Raw genomic sequence first — 18,196 nt, 5'->3', positions numbered from 1 at the left:
AAAAAAAAGAAACCTTCTTCCACCTATCCTCACAATATGTGTTGACATTGTCAAGGGGTAAAAAATGACACAGTGAACCACCATTCTTTGTTTGGTTGCTTTCTAATAGCCCATAAGCCGCAGTATTGTGTGTATCTGTTGCCCGAGATCCAGTTTCTGCTGAGGCAGAGACGTAAAGAGGGGTGCAGCAGCTTAGTCCGAACACATCGCACCCGCACACACACACACTCGACAGGGAGCATTGGCAAAGTGCTGACACACACACATACACAAACACACACCGTTCCAACTGTGGCCAGCTGACGTCTTAGCCGTGATCGCAAGTCCTGGGGGATATGATGGGATTGATCCAGATTAGACTGTTGGTTAAGAGGGGTGTAGCGGCATGCGATCAGTCCATCCTGTGTTTTCTGTGAGAGACATGCTCAGGACAAAATACTTCTAGACTAATCTATTTTCATACGGGAATAAGTAATGATGCGAAGGTATGCCAATATTCCACCAGTCTGCTGCTAGAGTTCAGTGTTGTGAGTGTCTGGGCAAAATGTTGTGGGCTATGCATGAGAGACTGAGTGAATTACAGATATACACTATACTGCCTTTCTCTGTTGGCTTCCTTTGCTTTTGAGGACCTTGATTGATCGTCACTTCTCTTTTAGGACCTTTCTATACTTACAACAGAAAACTAAAATTGAAAAAAAAAAAAAAAAAAGACATTTGTGAAGATGACTGAGCACCGGTGGATTGAGTGGACGTAGTGTTTGCAGTGTTATCAGAATGTGGCTGAAGGGGAGGCCTGTGTGTGTGTGCCAGTCTGTGTGGGCATATCCCCTTACACTGTGTGCTGGGTTTGTCTGTGCCACGGGAGGGGTGGGAGTGACTGGCAGCTGGAGAGCTGAAGGAGGAGAGAGGGGAGGGGAGGGGAGGGGAGGTTCGCTTTGTGTTTGGCTTTCTTTTCTGAGGAAGAAATGATTATTGTACTCGTATGATGAATAAGCCACTGTAATTACGTAATAAATAAATAAAAACCCTTGGAACAATCTCAATCAAAACAGATGTCGCCTTTTGTGATTATCCATATCATTTTCTTTCTCCCTCAAACCAAAGCCCTGTGCGAGAGGGGTATAATCTTTTAGCACTTTGGAAGACATGAATCCTCTCACTGACTTGAGTACAGTGGCATATTAGGGGCACACAGCAAAATAACAGGATTACCAGACTTCTACAGTACGAGTGGAAAAAGCTTTTTTGTCTCTGCTGTTGAGTATAGTGTGGGGATGCTGTGACTGGGAAGAGGCTGGTGATCAGCGGGAGCTGGTGTTGAACTGGGTGAAGTAGCTGACCGCCGGTTGGTTGGTGTAAAGCTGCTTGTCCAAGTACTGCTGACTGGTGCAGAGAAGGAGAAAAAGAAAAGGGAGAGAGAAACTAATGTTCAGAGTTTGCCAGACAGCAAGAGAGCTGAAATTATTTATGTTTTCTGATTTACCTCACTTCTAAAGCCAAATAAGTCCAGTCTGGATAGATCATAACAGAACCAATACAATAGAAAATGCATATAAATTCCACAACTTGAAGAAGAAATATGTTTTTAGTTTTATGAGTGAATGTCAAATTTATCAACCCAAAACAGAGACTTTCTAATGAGGAGACACAGCACTCAAAAAATACTCCATAGAAATGCATGGGGCTAGTTTGTCACGCCAATATGGCCGTTGTCTACACATATCCCACCCCTTCCTCGGCAAAACGTCGACATGTGAATACATTAAGCCAATCATATGGCGTGTTGTGAAGACATCGTGCCAATCATGTGTTGTGATCTCGCCGCTGGAGCAAGATTGGTGTAGTGAAGCCTTGCACACGCGCAGTTCGACCCAAAGACTGTGCCCGATGAGTGCCCATAAAACGTTGGTATATGGCCGCCGAGTGGAGGGACTTGCGTAAAAGGACTTTGCCCAAAATCTCAACCCATTTAAATTCCATTTTGTATCTGCAGGAGGTTGGTAATCATGGCTGTCAAAGCCTAACCACTAAATTGTGACCACTCAGATGATTCTAGGCAATTACACACACAGGGTGGTAGGAACACTGACAATGGCATCACAATTAAAACACACACACCCCTTAACTGTTACTAGCTGTGACTAAGTGCTCAAATGTGTGTGAGGTGTATGATGAAAAAAAAAAAAAAAACTACTCCTAAGTGATAAAATTTGATTTCTTTCCTCGAATTCATACTGTGCTTCTTTAATACGCTCTGTTTCACCATCAGACCTAAACCTAAACAGGCACGAGCAAATGGCAAGTGAAGCATGTTTGTGAAAAGGAGCTCAATATTGCCTACGACCCTGCATAGTGTTTTTGCATATGTAAGTACATCACAAAAATATAACTGTCAATCATAATGTGCTAGCCTGCGACGTGTGAACACATCTTGTATGGGTGATTAATGATGGTCTGATGCGTGCTCAGCTCAGGGTGAGGCTAGCCTGGTGGAGTGTGAGCGGTACTGGAGCAAGCGGGCTGCAAATCTGTCTTTTAGAGCCCAGCCTGCTTGCATCTGCACAACATCAGTTTAATTACCTTGCCTTAACGAGTATTCAAGGGAGGCCTGTTGTCTTGGTAACTGATGGGCTCTGGGGACAAGCGTGTGAAGCCACAGCACTGTGATGGCTTTGAGGGCGTTGGAAAGAAGGTTAGCATTTCTTGCTAACTTCTGCCAGACCACCACAGGAGTGCACCCCCTACCTTCAAGGTGGTGCACACATGCCAAATAACACACAGGCATGGTTGTTTCACTGGACGCTTTGCAATTGGTTGACGCAGCCGAATAGTGTTGAAAATTTTGTTGCTGATTGCAGAACCCAGGAGAGACACAAAGACATTTTTTTGCAAGCACCCCCCAAAATATGTCTTGCTTTCAGTAACTCTTAACAATTAGGTGGCATCAGCAAAGAAAGCTCAGCCACGGTCTGCTTACTGCTGCTGCTGTTCCTGGGCCAGCTGCTGGTTGTGTCGGGCCAGTTCCATCTTCCTCTGTCTGTCCAGCTCATGCTCCCTCCTGGCCTTCTCCTCCAGGGCCCTGGCCTGCTCCAGACGCTCCTGGTCCCAGGCTTTCTCCCGTTGGCGCTCCGCCTCTCTTTGTTTCTGAGCGAAAATGAAATGCAGAGGAGAGCAGGGGATAATGGCACAAATAGAACGATGGGTCGAAGCGCAGGAAGTGAGGCAGCTAAACGAGCGGTCAGCACATTTCCTTGCAGTAATGCGCTCCCAGCGTCCGCAGCGCCGGCAGCCCTCTCTGGGGAGACGTGCTTGGGGATGCTATAGTAGCCGGATGGCTGACCATATTTAGCCCCATTTCTTTTTTTTTTAAAGTATTTTTTGGGGGCTTTTTGCCTGCAGGCTGTTTGCCTGACAGGACAGTGAAGAGTGACAGGAAGTAAGGTGGGAGAGAGAGATGGGGTGAGAATCGAGAAAAAATGACCAGAGGTCATTTTTTCGAACCTGGGTCCCCATGGGCACTCGGACCAGTACATGCTGCGCCACAGCGCCCCCCTAGCCCTGTTTCTTTACCTCTCTCTCTCGGCGCTGTTGTTCCTGCTCCCTGAGGATGGCAGCTCGCTGCTCGGCGGTCATCCCTCTCCAGCGGTCCGTCAGCACGTGCTGACCCCAGCCCGGCCACGGCGCTCGCTCTGCAGCCTCGGGACATTCGGTCAGGAGATCAGAGGTTACCATGTGGCGGATTTCAGCCATCGCCATGCCAATGTTCTGCTCACGTTCGCGTCTCTCTCTCGCCGCTCGCTCCTCGGCCTGTGAAGAGCACACATTCACATGCACACACACACACATTCACATGCACACACACACACACACACACACACACACAAGCACACCAGCTGCCGGTCAGAAAGGACTGGCACCATTCAAAACACTTGGGTAGCATCTGTTAAGTGCAAGTCCATAAAAAGCAATGTCAAGTTCTGCTGCCTGGGAGGCCATAAAGAGGGGGCCCAAAAACGTAACACCTCATTACAATTCCCTCTGGCTAATTTGTGTGAAAACAAACAATCCAAGGCCACAATGGCAGTTCTTTTAAAAGGAGAGCACTACCACCCACACACATACAGCATCAATTAAAATTATTTTTCTGTGGCACTGATGATGCAAGTTATTTTCCTTTAAAACAAACACTATGAATAATAAATGTCTTGCATTTTACTGAATAAGGTCTCGCCTTTGAAAATGTTAATTTGCATGAACACACTCTGCAAACATCACACAGTAAGTGGGGTGTGTGTGCGTGTGTGTTGCCAAGCCTGTGTTCTGCCTACCAGGAACTGGTTGAAGCTGGTAAGAGCCAGACGCTCAACTCTCTTGCCCTCCTCCTCCAGAGCCTGGAGATGGGCAGACCTCAGGTCCTGCTGCACAAGGTACTTATCCTGCTGCAGCTCTGAAACATATACCAACATGATCACACACACACACACACACACACACACACACACACACACACACACACACACACACACACACACAGAAAAATACACAAAGTGAGGCAGCATTGTATACCCATCAGAAAGACCCAGTTTGAGTGTGTGGAGTGTATGTGTGTCATACACAATATGTGTATATCCACACAATTCTAGCCATTTAAGTGATCAAAGAGCCACTGAGGATATTTCCATTGCAGTGCACTAAGCGTGTAGGACAGGTGTGAAAATGTCCATGAACATTTCTGCTTTCACCTTCATGTTTGTGCCACAGGCGCAGTTTCTCTGTGTCCTCTCTCTGAGCTCTCAGCTGCCTCTCCGTCTCCTCGATTTGAGCTCTTTTCCTCTCTTTCTCCCCAAGGTCCTCTCCCTGGCCACACCCAGAAACAATATGTTGTTCACGCTATTCACAGGGGTTACAAACCACAAAGAAAAGGAGCACAGGCTATTTAACACCATCCTACCTTAAATACTTGCATGCTTGCAGGCCCCAGTGACTCTGGGATGGAAAGGTTAAGCGCGAGCGCCCCTTGTCGGTCACACGTGAGGTCGGCATCACGAGAATATTCTGGACGCTGATAAGTGGCCCTGAACTGAACCAGATCTTTCATCTGTTCTCTTCTTCTCTCTTCTTCTTCTCGCTGACTTTGCTCTAACATGTGATCGTTTGTCACGCGCAAGGCATCTGTAACATGAATACATGCCATTGCTTAACCACTTCACAAAATGTACAGAACCACAATATAAATTTGATGTGGACGAAGAGAGGTCTTGCTACATTTAGGATGAATGGTTAGGCTACCGTATGCCTTTTGAGATTCCTTCTCTCGTTCCTCCCGTTCTCTCCTCTCTGCTGCCTGTTGATCCAGCGCTTGAAGGTCCAAACCTATCACTCGGTTCCTGGGGTTGAAGATTCTGCTTTGGCGCGCCGCCTCAGCAGCCCTTCGGCGTTCCACCGCCAAAGCCACATAGTTGTCCACAGGCAGGTCAACTTTATACATTTCTCCCTTGCGACTATTTCCCCTTTAATAAAATAAAACAAAATAAACAAAAGGGTTCATTAAAAGACTTGATTGCTGTAGCCTTAAGTTGCTAAATAATCATTAGACCAGGCGAAATGCTGGCTATGGAAATAGCCTGCGAAAAGGCAATTAAAAACTGTGCTAAATCAAATAAGACTATGATTAAGTAGAAGTCTGGGTGAACGTCTGGGTTCACCCTGGCTAATTGCGTAGGCTACTAATATTGCAAACCTTTTTCGTTAGAAACAATATAGCCTAGGCCTATCCAGTCTGTCCATGAAATGAAACTGTGTTGCGCCTGGCCCAAAACTTTGTTTGACGCATCCTGTCACCATGGAAACATGAATATCTCGTTTCTCTTGTGGTTGGGTAGAACTGTGTAGGCTATCAAATGATTATCATTTTAAAATAGTCTTATTATCTATTTAGAGTATTAATATAGTCGATGTATAGCTGTACCACATGACTTATTTTATATTTGGATTAGCCTATTTGGCTCGGTTTGGTTCCCCCTGCACATTCTGTCTAGACGTTGTCTCGCGAGACCAACCACCAGCGTTCAAAGAATAGAAAGATAAGCAATGAGATGTGCATGTTTATTGCAGTTTACAAGTTCAGGGCATGTTTTGTGCCACACCAGTAATGCATTCCCGTAGTGGTGACTAAACGATTGACATTCTGGAAATATGGACACGGGTTGTAGCCTACTTAGCTCCCCTCTGCACCAGCTGCGCACCGCAGAAAAGTCGCCTAAATAATCTCACTTTACCGCAACTGATTAAGCTACTGCATCATTATGGGCTACCTGAAATTGATAGAGATAGAACATTTTAAGTCATATAAAGGTCGCCAAATCATCGGTCCTTTCGATAAATTCACCGCAATTATTGGACCCAATCGGGTAAGTCAATAAAGATAGGCTATAGCTCATGTCCATCACATGAGGCTACTCCAGACAGCCTAACATATGTCTGTTTGATTTATGGCTGCCGTGAAGAGTGTTGTTTGGCATATAATGATTGTTTGTTTACCTGCGTTGTGGAATGCTGCGCTGGAATAACTGCAGGCTATATCTATCTATTTTTGTAACTACAGCCCCACCCCCTTTGTGCTCAAGGGGTAGTCTATGTCACAGTGGTATATTAGAGCAGCGGTCCCCAAACATCGGGCCGCGGGACATTCTAACCGGGCCGTAGCCTACGACGAGTTAAAAAAAAAAAATGCATGCAAACTAAACTAAATTTAATTCGCAATAATGTCACGTTTTTACATGGCACAGGCCTATATGCAGTTGTTTGATTGCACGCATGTTTGCATTTTGCAAGGTCTATTTTCTTACGTCTGTCTGTCCCGCCTTCAACACTTTTACATATTGCCTTCAGCGCTGCGCAGCCTCAGGTCAGCTCACTTCACTTGATCAGTTCTTGGCGAAAGGTATGTCACACGAAGTTAGCTAAACTGCTAGAATGAGCAACAAAAAACAAGCATCTTTAGCAGGTCACTGGCCAGAGTGTTTGAGTTGAGAGAGCCGCCGCAGAGATTTCTTACAGAAAAAAAGCTGCACATTTTAGTGATGAGGACTGGGTGTCAAAACTCGCTTACCTGTGTAACATATTCGGATTGCTTAATGACCTCAACCGGTCACTCCAGGGGAGAATGAAGACTGTTTTTAAACTGGCAGATAAAGTCGCTGCATTTAAAGCCAAGCTTGATTTGTGGGGACGACGAGTGGACCGGGGTGTATTTGATATGTTCCAAACAGTAGTGGGGTTTTTGGGAGACTGAGGCAGGGGCCTTTCTCTCGCAGCTGGTGCGCGATCACCTTGTTGCGCTTTAAAATGAGTTTGAGCGTTACTTCCCATCCTCCAAAGATCCACGGCAAACCAATGAGTGGGTCCGCAGGAAGAAGGAAATGGTCAAAGCAGAGGAGGACACGCAGTTCAATTACCATCGCAAAAAGAATATTGCCGCCGAACGCAAAGAAGCCAAGCAAGAAAAGGAGGAAGTATGATGGATTTTCCATTTAGTTATTCAATATCTTCCATATAGTCATGCTGCATTATAACATTAATATAACAACTGTCCCTCTTTTCACAATTCAATTTTGTGATTCAATTTTATTTCACTTCTTTCTCTCTCCTCTCTCTATCAGGCTGAGCGGTACCAGAGACTCAAGGACTAGGTGGCGAGGGCTCATGTCCAGTTGCAGCTCTTTAAGCTGTATCACAATGAGGCAGAGATCGAGAAACTTAATCGGGAGTTCTCCCACCGCAACCGTGAGATTGAGAAAGACAGGAAAAAGATGGATCACATTGAGGAAGAGCTGAAGGAGAAGAAGAAGGAATTGGGGAGGATGATGAAGGACCAGCAGAATGTGGAGAAAGAGATAAAGTAAGCTGTAGGTAGAGTAGGTTTACTGACCTCTGGAGATGGTACAGAGAACTGAAGATTGTAGTTGACAGGAGACATAACTGTCAAATTTTACTTCAAGTAAAAATACTGCAGATATGTACTCCTTCACAATTCTCTACCTGACCTTGGAGGATAAATATGACTGCTAAATAAAACAATTTGAAGTCTACTCCATGTATCTGTTGAAAATAATTAAATCTGTTATTGAAATGTGTATTATTCTTATTCAGTTCAATACAAGTCTCAGTCTGTGCTTACACTTGCATTCCTCAAACCCCCAGAGAGAAAGATGCTGAGCTGAATCAAAAGCGACCGCAGTACATCAAAGCCAAGGAGAACACTGCTCACAAGATTAAAAAGCTGGAGGCCGCGGCAAGTCCCTGCAGAACGCCCAGAAGATGTATAAGAAGCGCAAAGCGGACATGGATGAGCTGGATCAGTAGCAGGGGGCAGTGGAGATGACCAGACAGGAGTTTGAGGAGCGCATGGAGGAGGAGGCGCAGAGCCAGGGACAGGATCTCCAGCTGGAGGAGAACCAGGTCAGTTTTGCAGGTCAGTGGCGTCTGAGAGAGAGAGAGACAAGTGTCACTGATTTTTTCTGGCCTCCAGGTGAAGCAGTACCACCGTCTCAAGGAAGAGGCCAGCAAGCGGGCTGCCACACTCGCACAGGAACTAGAGAAGTTCAACCGGGATCAGAAAGCCGACCAGGACCGTTTGGACCTCGAGGAGAGAAAGAAAGTTGAGACAGAGGTAGAGCATGAATTCCTCTGTGTGTTGGTGTTAATGCCCTGTACTGTACATATACAAAAGTTAAGATACTTTATGATTTTTTCCCTCTAGGCCAAGATCAAGCAGAAAATCAGGGAGATAGAGGAGAACCAAAAGCGAATTGAAAAGCTGGAGGACTATATTGCAACCAGCAGGTATGCTTTGTCTAAGACTTCCTGCATAAGTGTCTCCCAAGTTCTTAATCAGCAAACCACTTGCAGTCTAGCCACTCTGTGTCTGTATCCTAGTCAGTCTCTGGATGAGCAAAAGCGTCTGTAAGAGGAGCTGACAGAGGAGGTGGAGCTGGCTAACAGGAGGATTGATAAGATAAACATGGAGCTCAATCAGGTGCCTCAACATAGCCTGTCTGTCACTGGGAACATTCATTATGCTGGGCACATTTTGGCCAGTTAGGCCTTCATCAGTGTCTCAGTGTCTGACATCAGTGTCAGACACTGATGTAGGCCTAACTGGCCAAAATGTTTGTTTGTTTGTTACCCCTGTACTTGAAAAAAGATTAAAAAAGATAAATTTATTTTCTTGGAGTCTGACCTTCTTTGAATTTGAACTTTTGCAATTAGTAATGGCACCCGTTTGTATAAGAAGAGAGAGAGTTAATACTTCAATGTTCAATACTTCAATACTTCATGTGTATGCATGGAGCCAGCATAGGATCAACCCAGAGGATTGTCTTTGTGTATTCCTGATGTGGGGTGCAGGTCATGGAGCAGCTCGGAGATGCCAGGATTGACAGGCAGGAGAACAGCAGACAGCAGCGGAAGGCTGAGATCATGGACAGCATCAAGAGACTGTATCCTGGCTCTGTGGTAAGACTGAGGTCTAACACTACAAAAATTTACCTCAATTTTTCCACAGATTTTTCACTTAGTAGGTATTGATTTGTAGCAACTCAACTTTTTTTTTTACACTTAAAGGTTTTCTTATTTTGTGTAGTGATAAAGTATTACAGTTTTATCAGAGGTTTTTGTGTGCTGTCATAGTTTACATAGATTATTTACAACAACAATTAAATTCAATTTAATGGTCTAATATTAATTGTTTATTAGGAGAGTGGACCTGAGGAAGCCAACAGCAAAACGCGACACTCACTCCTAATAAACAATTAATTTTAGACCAGCATGTGGTGATAGTCTTTATTTTTTAAATATTTTTTTGTTATTCCTGCACATCACCAGCACCTGGGATCCGCAAACAGCCAGTGCACAGAGATTTTATCTTTGTAATATATTGGGATATGCCTAAACTTATTCAAATGTTCTTAATATATTGTATTGGCTTATCCTTTTCCTGTCGCATGTAGTATGGCAGGCTGATTGATTTGTGCCAGCCGACACAGAAGAAGTTTCAGATTGCGGTGACCAAGGTCCTTGGAAAGAACATGGACGCCATCATTGTGGACTCGGAGAAGATGGGCAGGGATTGCATCCAGTACATCAAAGAGCAGAGGGGGGAGCCAGAGACCTTTCTGCCCCTTGACTACTTAGAGGTACAGGACTTAACCGCGGTCACTGGACTCCGCTCTGTTTTGGCACGGTCAATGAGCATACATCACCTTTTATGGACATGGCTCTGCCCGGCAGGTGAAGCCTACCGACGAGAAGCTGTGCGAGCTGCGGGGGGCTAAGCTGGTGATTGATGTGATCCGCTACGACGCACATCAAGAAGGCTCTGCAGTACGCCTGTGGCAACGCGCTGGTGTGTGAGAATGTGGAGGATGCACGCAGGGTTGCGTTTGGAGGGCCCTACAGACACAAGGTAGATGCAGCACTGGTGTATACTACAGACACAAGGTAGATGCAGCACTGGTGTATACTACAGACACAAGGTAGATGCAGCACTGGTGCATACTACAGACACAAGGTAGATGCAGCACTAGGTAGATGCAGCACTGGTGTATACTACAGACACAAGGTAGATGCAGCACTGGTGCATACTACAGACACAAGGTAGATGCAGCACTGGTGTATACTACAGACACAAGGTAGATGCAGCACTGGTGCATACTACAGACACAAGGTAGATGCAGCACTAGGTAGATGCAGCACTGGTGTATACTACAGACACAAGGTAGATGCAGCACTGGTGCATACTACAGACACAAGGTAGATGCAGCACTGGTGTATCCTGTATGTATGTCTATAAACATCACAGAAATATACAGTGCATTAATATTCATGTGAAGCACCAGCAAACACACTCATGCATGTGTCCACACTGGGGAAATGGAAATTGCATAACATCTGCTGATACATATGCCTCACCTCTCCGTTCATTATGAAACGGTCCACTGGTGCTCTTTTTAAAGGGCCCTTGTCCATGTCTTTCTTTTAGCCCTGGATGGTACACTCTTCCAGAAGTCGGGCGTCATATCTGGCGGAGCGAGTGACCTGAAGGCCATGGCCAGGCGCTGGGATGAGAAGGCGGTCGACAAACTGAAAGACAAAAAGGAGAAGTTGACCGAGGAGCTCAAGGTAGAGAAATAAAACTGAGCAAGGTAACCTTAATTAGAATAGAATAAAACAGTAAGCTCCCTGATTCGTTCTTATGGCAGTGTTATTATATGAACTCTAATCCCTGGCATCTTTACTTACTTCTTTGTTTTCTCTTTAACATCCACTAAATTGTATGTAGGAGAAGTCTAAATTGGAGAGTGAACTTGCCAATCTTGGCCCCCGTATCAACGACATCAAGAGGATCATCCAGTCCCGTGAGAAGGATATCACAGAGCTCAGGGACCGCATGAATCTGGTACCAGATCATTTCCTTCCAAAGCCTCTCACGTCACGTCTCTCACGTCAAGAACTGCCTGTACATTGCAGACTGTTACTTCACTTCTTGCTTTGTGTTCATCAGGTGGAGGATGAAGTCCTTCTGGAATTTTGTAAAGAGATTGGTGTGAGAAATATCAGAGAGTTTGAGGAAGAGAAGGTGAAGAGGCAGAATGAAATAGCCAAAAAACGGTAAGCCTCACCCCCCCCCCCCAGACTGTGCTGTTCTGTTTGCTGGCATCCAAGACTATATCTAAAAACACCTTCTTGTGGTTTCTCCAGTCTGGAGTTTGAGACCCAGAAGACTCGTCTGGCCATCCAGCTGGACTATGAGAAGAACCAGCTGAAGGAGGACCAGGAGAAAGTGACGATGTGGGAACAGACGGTGAAGAAGGATGAGAGTGAAATTGAGAGACTTAAGAAGGTAACGGGGGGCATTATTGGGGAACAGGAAAGCTAGAGTAGCTACTAGCTAGTCTCATTTCAATGTATCATATCAGTGTGCAGCTTGTTGAGCACTATTGAATTTAGCACAACTTACTCAAAATTACTTTTGAAAGCTTGATTGTAGTGGTACGTGTAAGCTCTTTTGTACTGTTTGTTGATGTAGGAGGAGCACAGACACATGAAGATTATTGATGAAACTATGGCTCAGCTCCAAGACCTGAAGAACCAACACCTCACCAAAAAGTCAGAAGTGAATGACAAAAACCGTGAGATGGAGGAGATTCGCAAGAAGCTTGGTGGTGCAAACAAGTATGTTTACACAAGCATTTCTATCAACCATATCTGTCATATTTGTCAATGAAATATTCAAAAAGATTTGAACGGCCTTCAGATTGTGATTCTGGTATTTGGTGACTGTAGAATATTCTGGGGCTGTTGTACTGTAGTTTACTTGTCTGATATGTCTGATAAGGCTCTGATGATTATCTTTATCTTTATTTATTTGGCTTATGCTTTTATCTGGAATGATTTACATCCGTCTCACTGGAGCAACTCAGGGCCTTGCTCAGGGGCACAACAGTGACAGCTGCTCTGGAATTGAACCCTTTACTTTCAGGTCACTGCATGCTAACCCAGCTCCCCAAATTATGTTTACAGAGAATTGACCCAGCTGCAGCAGGAGGTGACAGCCATTGAAACCAAACTGGAGTAGAAACGCAGTGACAGACACAACCTGCTCCAAGTCTGCAAGAAGCAAGACATCCGGCTGCCACTCAAATCAGGCACCATGGATGATATAAGCCAGGGAGAGGTATGGCAATCACAGAAAATGACTTAATACAAAACCACATGCAGAAGAGCAGTTAATGCCTGTTTGATTTCCTGCTGACTCACTGCCTGTCTGTCGAGTGTTTTGTTTTTCCCCCAGATGCATTAATCCCATCTCTCCGCCCAGGGGAGCTCCCAGGTGGAGGAATCTGTCAGCAGTCAGAAGACTTCCAGCTCTGTTCACGCCAAAGAGGCCCTGATAGAGATCGACTACAGCAATCTCTCCGAGGACCTGAAGGTATGCCAAACTCTCCCAAGCGCATGAAACATTCATCAACCCGAACACTGGAGCCGCCATCACAAAGCACAGACCCGAGCTGGTGACATTGGTTCTAAGAAGGAGACTGTCAGCGTATTTTTAAGGCAAGATGAGCAGAATACCCCCCCCCTTTCTCTTACCCCCCAGGATGCTCTGTCTGAGGAGGAGATCAAGGCCGAGATGAACACGCTGCAGCAAAGGCTGAACGAGCAGCAGAGCGTCCTGCAGCGGATCAGCGCCCCCAACATGAAGGCCATGGAGAAGCTGGAGAGGGACAAGTTCTAGGAGACCAGCGACGGTGGGTGCAGAGGAATGGGGGGAGAGCATGTCAGGGGTGGGAGAAAATGATCACATCAGAGACATGCGGTATATTTTAAAACCACAGACTGGAAAACGGTTTAAACTGTATTTTTATTCTGAAAGAGATGAAGTTGCTATAGAGAGAGTGTTTGACATTTTTAGTTATCCTTATCCATAGTATCTGAAGGGATTTTTGGTCTTTTATGTTTGGTAGAGTTTGAAGCCGCCCGTAAACGAGCAAAGAAAGCCAAGCAGGCATTTGAACAGATCAAGAAGGAGAGATTTGACCGCTTCAACGCCTGCTTCGAGTCTGTTGCCACCAACATTGATGAGATCTACAAAGCCCTCTCACGCAACAGCGGTGCACAGGTACTGTGATCAAGGCTAATGTCACAATCAATAAATTAATGTCCAGTGAGGAAGCCTTTAAAAGGCCTTATCAAAGATGAACTATGATGCAGTTCAATGGTTTCATTTAAGGGCATCATTTATCCTCTTAGGCCTTCCTGGGCCCAGAGAACCCAGAGGAGCCATACTTAGATGGCATCAACTACAACTGTGTGGCTCCTGGGAAGAGGTTCCGTCCCATGGACAACCTCCCTGGCTCTGTTATTTGCCATTCAGGTAAGGCTGGCCCTGTTATCACACAGTGGATATTTAAATTTGTGTTTGGATTTCAAACTTGATATGGCATTTTTGTAGTGCTATAATATGTGCACTGTTTTTTCTTTTTCTGTCTTATGTACTACAGCTACAAGGCAGCTACATTTTTTGTTCTGGATGAGATTGATGCAGCATTGGATAACACTAACATAGGCAAGGTCAGAGAGAAGCTAGTTAGCTAACATCAACATCTCAGTTCCAAATTGTATAAATAGAAAGTTTCATAAAAATGCATACTTTTTCATAAAATGCATACTGATATGCATGGTTTTGAATTTTAATTGTGAAACTCAAAAGAACCCTCCAAAAGGTATTAAAGCTGGATGCAATTCTATTGTTTGAAAAATATTTACCTTTTATCTTGTACATCTTGTAGACAGCCAAGTCCTTGGAAGAATTGCATATGACCTCTGTTTGTTCTACTACACTGGATGCACAGGTGACTAACTACATAAAGGATCAGTCAGTGCAGAATTTCCAGGCCATCGTGATCTCTCTGAAAGAGGCGTTCTACACCAAGGCTGACTCTTTGCTTGGGGTCTACCCTGAGGTGTGTACATAAAGCAATTCACCACAGACACAGTTTTTTTTTTTTTTTTTTTGAAATAATTGGTCCAGCCTTACCAATCACATTGATCAGAGATTCCTAATGTTACTTCCTACTTCATCTAAACTTAACAAACTGACAATAAACAGCAGTCAGGAAACAATGTATATGGGTCAACCTTTGCTGTAAATACATTTCTGCATTCGTCCAACGGCATTTTTTGATGTTTGCAGGTGTTGCTGCTACTGTTTATCACAATAAGTTTCGGTTTTGTCTTCCCCTCTCGTCAGTGATTGGCCTGACATTTTCTTTGTCTGAGGGAAACGTTAGTGAATTATCGTGTCCCAGACTAGTATCTCCCTGATAGGAGATCTAAGGTAGGCAGGGCCAGGCTAAGGTTTTATATCCATAAACAAGAATATGACAGATGGTGCTATGCATATGTTCGATTGTCTTTCTTCTCTCTTCCCTACAGCAAGGAGACTGCGTCATCAGTAAGGTTTTGACTTTTGACCTGTCTCAGTATCCAGACGCCAACCCAAATCCCAATGAATAGTTCACCAGCCTGTCTGAGACAAGAGCTGAACACTACAATCTAGAAACTTTTTTTATTGTGTGTGCACCCCGAACATGAGCTAACACATGAATAGGAGGGTCGTTGGTCGTCGTTGCTCTGATTATATCAGCCAATCATGAACACAGAAACTCACAGAGGGCACCAAGGACCAACATTTCAACCAGCCCATGGACTCACTGATCTTACATGTGCTGAGCTTAGATGGAGGCCATCTAAATGTAGATGTTTTCAAATTTGCCATGAACTCTGGAATTGAACTTTAGTTATAGTATGCCCCTTATTCAGTATAATTCAATTCAATTCAATTCAGTTATTTTTTCAATTCAATTCAATTACAGGATAGCACATGCCCTTAAAATATACTGTTGAGAATAAGGTATTGATAACCAAGGCAGTTGCTAATGTTGCCTTTGTGAACAACTGCCAGTAGCAGACCAAACACATGCTGTGATGTAAAAATTCAAAATGGTTCTATCACAGTTTTTGTGCCTTGCACTAGTCTACGTGCAATCATGACATTAGTGCCATGTCAATATGTCCCCTGTAAGCAGCCCATTATTAATGTATATAAGTAAGTAAGTATAAGTACAGTATATATACTCTTTTGATCCCGTGAGGGAAATTTGGTCTCTGCATTTATCCCAATCAGTGAATTAGTGAAACACACTCAGCACACAGTGAGGTGAAGCACACACTAATCCTGGCGCAGTGAGCTGCCTGCTACAGCGGCGCTTGGGGAGCAGTGAGGGGTTAGGTGCCTTGCTCAAGGGCACTTCAGCCGTGCCTACTGGTCGGGGTTCGAACCGGCAACCCTCCGGTTACAAGTCTGAAGCGCTAACCAGTAGGCCACGGCTGCCCCATGTGCACTTATTGTAGCAGCAATAGACTTATTTTAGCTATTTTAGGTCAGTCTGTAGCATAGTGTTTTTCAGTAACTGCTGTGCTTAGAAGCAACAAATTTGTAAAAAATGACCAAAGTAATGTTTTTATGGAAATTATTGTATTTGTGGTGCAGTATAATGCTTTTAGTCATTTGTACAGTGTGTCTCATTGTATATGATGCAGTGTAGAACTTTGTTTATGGTGTTCTAGCTTAGCTCCAGTGGAGTTTGCATTAGTTTATTTAAGCTGTGCATGTGTTTCTATTTACATTTTGCATGAATACATTTGCACATTTAAAAAACTGGTCAGTGAGTGAATCTGAGATTTATCAGGTGAATTTAGATTAAATTCAACAGTGCAGCAGTGTTACTTCCTAAAGAATTGTGAATGCATGCCAGTGTGCTGCTGCCTTGTGCCATAGGATTAGCAGTGTTTTCTCAAACAATAGTGGCCTTTTGAATTGCTGGCATTTCTTGTTGACGTTGGCAATTTCTGGCATTTTCATGTTGACGTCTGCTAGTAATTGTTCATACATGATGCATACATCTTGCATGTGAGCATATATTATATAACATTGACTTACATGGTTTTGTTTATAAATAGAATATGTGGCCAAACATATATGTCAAAGTGTGGCAATTTATTTTAATTGATAATTCAATACATGTTTTAGAAACACTAAGCTTTGGAAGTTTAAGTATGTGCAATTTTACTATAAAGACAAATCAATTATGCATCTATATGTCTTTATCTGGCATAGAACAGCAAGTATTACTCACCTGGCCAGTTTCAAAGCCATTTTTACTTCAGTTCTAAAGTCTTTTTTAATTCAAACCAATATTTATGCAATACTTTGGCTTTCTTTATGTTTATGTCCTTTACAAGTTTTCTTTATTTCTCATTACATGGAACATGTTTCATGTTTTCTACTTGAGTTGTCTTTAGAAATGATGTATGGTTTATATTTGGTGGTGGAAATGAGCTTTATTACTTCAAACTCAGTAATGATATCATACCATTAAATAACCACAATGATCAGAACAATTATCATAATCAGGCATCAATACTTAACATACGGTTGACCTCATTTAATTAAAGAAAAGAGAGTGGTAAAAGAGGAGGTTAATTAAGAGGACAAAGAAATATTTTCAGCTCCGCAATAACATCCACAGAAAATAAGACGAATACAGTAAGCACATATTATTTTTAAAAAATCTTAAGACCTCTGTGAGTGATGTATGTGCAGTGACCTCTTAAAACCCTTCCACTTAAACCTCCTCACATCCAATTGTAAAGTGCTAAATATTACCCTAACAAAACCAGTTGATCTCTTGTGAACCAGATTAACTTCTCCACATCCACCATACTCCAGGTATGCTGTAGACATGTGCAATGTGCACACAACAATACATCTATGCAAGTTCTAGCACAAACACTTTACAATAGTCTGTCTGTCTCTTTAGTATGCGACAGATCTGGACTTGAGGTCCTTTACAGATAAATACATAAATAAAGTTAGTAGCAACAGGGTAACATAACAATGTAAATAAAAATAACATTTGAGTAATGCGATACCAGGTATTTCAACAGAATTGTATATCTCAACATTTTCCTATGAGACAGCCATGGTGAAAAGTGGACTAAAAGTGGGTGAGAGTGATTAATGCATCAGTGGTATCCGATATGTCTACTAAACTACCCAACAGTCACTGATGGAGGAGTTGAAAAACCGCCCCACAAAAATTGGTTTCAACAATTTACTTCAGATTGGGAACTAACATCAAAAGTCAAGCTAAAAATAAATATGCATCTTGTTAATATCTGACCAAGGAACCATAATTATCTTACATATATACCCAACATTTCTTGAACAAGTATCATCTTAAGAATTAAAAAAGAAAACTGAGTAAGAAGTATTGAAACATGATGAACACATTTCAAATCCCTCATAAAAAGTGCCACTGGTCAAAAATGTGGGCATTCAGTGAGGAATTTTGTTCCTTAAATACAGAAAAAAGACAGTAAAAAGTATTGACAAGTGATCAACAGATTTCAAATCCTCCTTAAAAATAAGTGACATCTGTCAGACATGCCTTGAAGGATTTGTTGCTTAGATACATCAAAAAAGTAAAAGTATAAAAAAATAAACCAATCCATCTGTCTTGAAGATCCACTCCAGGTATTGATTAACCTTTAAAAACTCCCTTAAACT

The 18,196-nt window shown here is 43.4% G+C and overlaps 1 protein-coding gene and 1 pseudogene across 1 annotated transcript; one reads left to right on the top strand and one right to left on the bottom strand.

The window, feature by feature from the left end:
* Positions 1 to 1,223: 1,223 nt before the first annotated feature.
* On the bottom strand, positions 1,224 to 5,886 carry ribc1 (RIB43A domain with coiled-coils 1). Its single transcript, XM_048242339.1, has 8 exons — positions 5,744 to 5,886; positions 5,293 to 5,513; positions 4,955 to 5,175; positions 4,746 to 4,860; positions 4,332 to 4,450; positions 3,574 to 3,810; positions 2,981 to 3,147; positions 1,224 to 1,386 (listed from the first exon to the last, which is right to left on the bottom strand). The coding sequence occupies exons 2-8, from the start codon at positions 5,489 to 5,491 to the stop codon at positions 1,305 to 1,307; spliced, it is 1,140 nt and encodes a 379-aa protein (XP_048098296.1). The 5' UTR covers positions 5,492 to 5,513; positions 5,744 to 5,886; the 3' UTR covers positions 1,224 to 1,304.
* A 422-nt stretch (positions 5,887 to 6,308) lies between these two features.
* LOC125293002 lies at positions 6,309 to 14,528 on the top strand (annotated as a pseudogene).
* Positions 14,529 to 18,196: the final 3,668 nt, after the last annotated feature.

This window comes from Alosa alosa, chromosome 4, assembly GCF_017589495.1.
Source record: "Alosa alosa isolate M-15738 ecotype Scorff River chromosome 4, AALO_Geno_1.1, whole genome shotgun sequence".
Classification (NCBI taxonomy): domain Eukaryota; kingdom Metazoa; phylum Chordata; class Actinopteri; order Clupeiformes; family Clupeidae; genus Alosa; species Alosa alosa.
Note: the sequence above shows the minus strand (reverse complement) of the source record. Positions and strands in the feature narration are given on the sequence as shown.

Excerpts from the sequence above, each read along its gene's own strand:
- ribc1 (XM_048242339.1), bottom strand. The coding sequence starts at position 5,491 with ATGTATAAAGTTGACCTGCCTGTGGACAACTATGTGGCTTTGGCGGTG. Across the intron at positions 4,451-4,745 it reads CCTGTGGCACAAACATGAAG|AGCTGCAGCAGGATAAGTAC; the intron begins GTGAAAGCAGAA and ends TATATGTTTCAG. Across the intron at positions 1,387-2,980 it reads GCCCAGGAACAGCAGCAGCA|TCAGCAGTACTTGGACAAGC; the intron begins GTAAGCAGACCG and ends TCTCTGCACCAG.